This window comes from Manis javanica, chromosome 17, assembly GCF_040802235.1.
Source record: "Manis javanica isolate MJ-LG chromosome 17, MJ_LKY, whole genome shotgun sequence".
NCBI classification, from domain to species: domain Eukaryota; kingdom Metazoa; phylum Chordata; class Mammalia; order Pholidota; family Manidae; genus Manis; species Manis javanica.
Window position 1 is genome coordinate 5,968,039 of NC_133172.1, and position 6,000 is coordinate 5,974,038.

Below are 6,000 nucleotides of genomic sequence, written 5' to 3' on the forward strand. Positions count from 1 at the left end.
GCCCATCACCAACTCTGTTCCTTCCTCTGCTTCTGTCCTGATCACCCTGGATTGCATCCCTCTCTGCCTCCTCTACTGGCTTGGAGCTTTTGAAGGATAGGAACTGGGATTGACCCATCCCTGAGGCTGGTAGCTCCACAAACGTCTAGGTCAGACTCATGCTGAGTCCTTGGGATCTCCCGGCATAGGATCTGGGACACAGGATGCCTCAGGGGAAGGTTGTTGACTAAGCAAATGAATAGATGTATGACTTGTGTCACCTGGTGAACTCCTACTCATACTTCAAAACCCAACTCAAAAGTTCCCTCCTCTGAGAAGATTTCTCTAATCCCCGTGAGTGGCCAGATAATCATTAATACTTTTATGACATTCATCATATCCTAGCCATCCTAAGTGCTTTCTTGGATATATACACTGAATTGTTTAACTCCCAAAAGGCATCTGGAGTCAGATACTATTATTTCTCTCCCTTGCATGAATGGGAGAAACTTCTAATGAGTAGAATGCGCCAGAATGATGGGATGTCACTTTCACAATTAGGTCATGAAAGACTGTGACTTCTGTCTTACTAGCTGACTCTCTCCTGTGGCTTTGATAAAACCAGCTACCATACTGGAGAGGCCCGTGTGGCAAGGAACTGAGGGTGGCATCCAGCCAACAGCCTGCCAGACCCTGAATCCCGCCAGCCACCACGACAGAGAGTATGGAAGGTAACCCTTCCCCGGGAGCCAGGAGCACAGCCCCACCACTACATTGATTATGGCCTTGCAGCCATGATACCCTGAAGCAGAGGATCGCCACAGCTTTTAAAACATTATTTTCTTTCCTAATGATTGCTACTTTAATTACATAAGATGCGGGAAAAAGCAAGCAATAGAGTAGTAGTTCCCATCACTAGCCTCCACCATCTCATTTCCCTAATCACATAGACCCCTGGTAACATTTTGGTGCATATTTTTCCAAAAGGCATATTTACTATGTAATTTTGTGTGTTTCCTGACCCCGAGAAACTGCGAGATGATAACCAAGCATCATTTGAAGTCACTAAGTTTCTTTCGTTTTGAGATTTTCCATTTGGCAGCAATGTAGAACCAATACAGGTTTGGATATTAGGCTCAGAGAGATGAAGCAACTTGTCTCAGATCACACAGCTAGAAGAGGGCAGAGCTGGGATTAAGAACTCAGGCAGTTTGACCCAGGAGTCCATGCCCTTAACCACAGTACTATGCTGCCTTTTAAGCCTATCACACTTGGAGGGAACTTTCTAGGCACCTGCAACTTTTACAAATGTCTGCAGCACGCTTCTCCTGCCCATCTAATGTGCCTGGAACACGTTTATTCCCATCACTGACAGATCGGGGGCACCTCTCCCAAGGGTTCCTGCTCCCACTCAGGGCTCCCATAACCCTGCCCCTCCTCTGTCATTTTCTGACCCCCCCTTGTCATGCCTGTCTGGGGTTGGCACTGCCGTGCCCACCAGACTGGGAGCTCTGGAAGACAAGGGCTGGTTTAGCATCTTGTCCCTGCACTCCGCAGCATGGGGCCAGGTACTCCAGAGACTGCAGGAAATCCCATGCATTATTGATAATCAGTGTGGTGCTTCACCAAGTATATCACTTTGGGATAGGGTGCTAAATATACCTTCCCTCTGTGGGAAGGGAGGGATAAGGGGGAAAAGGGGGCATTACTATTAGCAGATATAATGTTGGGGGGGCACGGGGAGGGCTGTATAACACAGAGAAGACAAGTAGTGATTCTAAAGCATCTCACTACGCTGATGGACAGTGACTGTAATGGGGTTTGTGGGGGGGACTTGATGATGGGGCGAGTCTAGTAAACATAATGTTGCTCATGTAATTATAGATTAATGATACCAAATATATATATATATATATACCTTCCCTTTATTGGGAACTTGTATGGCTGGCACTGGTTTGAATATTTTATACACATAAACCTGTTCCAGCCCTATGAGGCAGGCACTGTTGATAGTCCCATATCACTATGGAAGCCCCATATCACTTGTTGCAAGGAGAACTTAAGGTGTCACCCCACATCACATGCTAGGGAGTGGCAGGGCTGGAATTCAAACCTGGGGAGCCTCTCATCCACTGTGTCTACCCCTAACTGGACCCCAGAGTGGCCCATCATTGTTACCTCTGTGGTCCCCAGCCTTCACCCAGACAGCTCACTCAGAAGGCAGCCTCCTGGGCCCTACCCCAGGGTCCCAGCTGAGTAGACCTGGGTGGGGCCCAGAAATGAATTTTTACAAGGTCCTCCCCCTCCCTGTGATCTCATGGCAGGTGGTTGGTTCTTGATCGCAGTCAGACCAAAACACTTGGCATCATCTTTGATCCCTCTCTCCTCCTGACCTCCTACACCTAATCCATCAGCAAATATTGTCAACTTGACCTTCAAAAAGTTTCCAGAATCTGACCCCTTGTTGCCACACCCATGACCCCCACTCTGGTCTAACCAACTCACCACTGTCTCTTGCCTGGACCATTGCAGTCACCTCCTACCTGGCCTCCCTGCTTCTGCTCCTGGTCTCGCTCAGTCTGTTCCCCAAGTCCACTCATGGCCCTCCTCTGCTCAGAGCCCTCACATGGTTCCCACCTCTTCTGGAATAAAAGCAAAATCCTCACTGTGACCACGACCCGGCAGAATATAACCCACTATGTCCCCTTTTTGACTCACCTCCCACCCTGTCCTCTTCACTCGCTCTGCTCCATGTATACTGCCCTCCTCGCTGCTCCTTGAACACACCTGTCATGCACCCACCTCAGGACCTTTGCACGAGCTCTTCCTCCCTGACATACCCATGACCACTCCCTCTATTCATTCAGGTCTTAAAGCCCACCTTGGTGATGGAGGTCTTCTCGGCCCATTCTGTTTAATATCACAACCAACCCCCAGGCACCCCAACCCCCTTTGCCTGCACTCATATTTCTGTTTTCTCATAGCCCTTTTAACTTTCCAGTGTATTATATCATCACTTATCTACTGTGTTTGTTACTTGTCATCGATCTTTGACAACATCAGCCCTATAGAGGGTGGGGACTCTGCGTCATTTACCAGCCTGTCCCCAGCACCTGGGACCCCTCCTTGAGCCAAGTGAGTGCTCTGTAAATATCTGTTGCAGGAATGAAATAAACCCTTTAAGAAATTCTGCTCAAGCTGGTAGGATGATGGGGATGTTTTCCTTCCTCGTTGCATTTTCATGCTGGTGGCATTTTCCAAATTGACAATCATCACCTTATAATCAGGAAGGCAGAAAAGGCCACCAGAGGTGTTTTTAAAACATTGTCTTTTTGAATTAAAACAAATTTGATTAGACAAGGTGGAAAAAATCTGAATAAGAGGGTAATATTTCCCTTGACCAACACCTTCCTTCGCATTTCCCCTTCCGGATGTGCCCCAATGATACTTTGGTGTGAATTCTTCCAAAAACATGCACTATTTATTTACATCAGGGGTCCACTGCATGTATTTATGTAAATAAAGTTCTACTGACACACAGCCACGCACCCTGGTTTACCATCTATGGCTGCTTTCACACTACAAGGACCGAGCTGGGATGCTGCGATACAGACTGCATGACGCTCAAAGCTGAAAATATTTATTGCTTGAGACTTTACAGAAAAAGTTGGCCAATCTCTGATGTATATACATGACAAGTAACTGGAGAAAACATTCCCTATGATCTCTCATGTTTAGGAAATAGGATAATACTTGATAGACTGAACTGACTTACTGTGTTACTGAGTCTTAGGGAACTTTCCATGCCTGTACAGTGAAATTCACCTTAATCTTTTTCACACCTGCATAGTATTCCACAGCCACAGAAGGTTGTGCCTTTGACCCCTTTCCCCCTGATGGAGCTTTTAGTGGTTTCGCATTTTTTCACCATTACAAATGACAATCCAGTGAATATCTTTCTTCCTACTTCCTTATGCACAGGTAGGGATATTGCTGAGTCAAAGAGTACAAAGTAGGTAGGATTTTAATAGGTGTCGCCAAACTGCCACCCATAACAATACTAGTTTCCTTTTTAGGAAAGAAATGAAAAAGAAACCAGCCCAGCTAACTATTTATTATGCGGCTGTTCTATGAAAGTTTCCACCCCATGGGAAAGTTCACCTATAATTTCCTGACCCCGGGACACACTGTGGGCTTTCCCAGCCCTTCCAGCTGGCTGTTCCCTTCTCCACCCTTCTCTGTTGGGCAAAACGCGGCTAGGGCCTCAGGAGCCACCTTCAAGGATCAGACAGAATTTGGGGGCCTTAACTATGCACTTAACCCGTGTCCCAGCAATCCCATTTCCAAGGACGTACCCACGGGAAGGCGTGCCCAGGTGACATATGAGGACATGTCTAAAGATGCTCCAGACAGCACTGTGGGTGGGAGCGGGGACACAGAGACAACCGTGGGTCTGTTACCTGGGGACTAGGTAAGTACAAGGAAGCAGATCCCGCCCCCCCCCCCCACCGACCACGGTGTTCTGAAAGCAATAAATCAGCTACATTTGGAAACCTGGAGCTATCCTAAAAATGTAACATTTAGAAGACATAGTTACAAAAGCAACCCTGTCTGGTCTGCCAGTGTTTATACACACCCAAGGATACACGGATGGTACATGTGTTGGGTTTCTCCAAGGGATACTGGGGAGGAAACGGGAGCCCAGTGGAGACTTAGAGGGTAAAAGAAGCAAGCAAAATTGGGATATGGGCAAATGCTAGAGAGACAAGATCTGAAAATATGGCCCGACTCTGTGCACCCTGCTTCCCCTCCTGGCCAAGGACCCATCTGAAGGGGTCAGCTCTTCTTGGAAGCCTTCCACACCTCCCCAGCCAAAATCAGGCACCCACTCCCCCCAGGGCCCACCAGCACCTCCTGCAGCCCCCATGAGAACACAGACTGAGATTCTGCCCATGACTGTCTCCCCAGCCAGAACAGGAGCAATTGGAGGGTGGGGAGCCAAATTTGTGCCTCAATTTCCCTAATCTGTAAGAAGAGGGATAATGGTAACTGGATTCACTGACTAGAGCTTTGGAGGATTTGACTCTTACCCTGTGCTGAGCACAGTGGGTTTGGCATATTGCAAGTGTTCAGTAATTGTTGACAGCTATTATTATCACTATTAATATCATTATTATTATTGAGAGTGGCCTCTGGGCATTGGGAAAGGCCTCCCTGCAATGCCTCCTCCTCGGGAAGCCCTCCATGACTTCTAGAAGGGAGCTGTGCCGACACCCATAGCCGGCCCATTAGAGCCTGTTCCCCAGGGGCCACCTGCTCACCTGTCGGTCTCCCCCACTGGGCTGGGAACTCCTTAAGAGCAGGGACCTGGGTCGATTCATGTCGGGTTTCTCAGAGCCCAGCATAGTGGCCGGTGTCCCTTGGGCCTCCGGAACCGTCTGCCCATCTCACTGGAACACAGGCTGGGAGGGCAGATAAGACGTGTTTTATAATTAACGAATATATGACAGGCCATATATGTGAACAACCTGGTGACAGGGCAGAAACCGTATACACGGAGAGTCCCAGTCTGGTTTCAGCCTAACTCCTGCCTCCTCCCCCGCCACTCCCCTGCACGGTCCCTGCATTCCAAGCTCTGCTCAGGACCCACCCCTGAGCCTCAGCCTGACCCCATGCAGGCCCCTCTTCCTGGAATGGCCCGCCCTCCCCTGCCCAGCACGCCTCACCTGGGGGCCTGCTGCCCCTGCCAGGTGGTTCCTACCTTCCGCATCAGACACAACCTACTGACTCATCCTCAGAATCAGATTTTTTTTTAAAGTCAGGTTTATTGAGGTGTAATCTATACCCAAATGCACACTTGCACACTTACATCACAGAGACATACAGTTTCTCTAGATGAGTAAATAAAATTCACGCTTTCTAGTACACAGTTTTGACAAATGCTGACAGCTGTGTAACCACCAAGAACTGTCACGAGACAGGGCCGGCCCATGCCCCGGAGAGTCCCCTGTGACCTTTGTA

The 6,000-nt window shown here is 48.5% G+C and overlaps 1 protein-coding gene across 2 annotated transcripts in view; it reads right to left on the reverse strand.

Moving 5' to 3' along the window:
- MYH14 (myosin heavy chain 14) overlaps positions 1–5,441 on the reverse strand; it is an 85,900-nt gene extending 80,459 nt beyond the window's left edge. For both annotated transcript variants that reach the window (XM_037025714.2, XM_037025713.2), the window contains exon 1: positions 5,301–5,441. In XM_037025714.2, coding sequence (XP_036881609.2) covers positions 5,301–5,384 — 84 coding nt within the window. In that variant the 5' untranslated portion in view covers positions 5,385–5,441. The remainder of the gene's footprint in view (positions 1–5,300) is intronic.
- Positions 5,442–6,000: the final 559 nt, after the last annotated feature.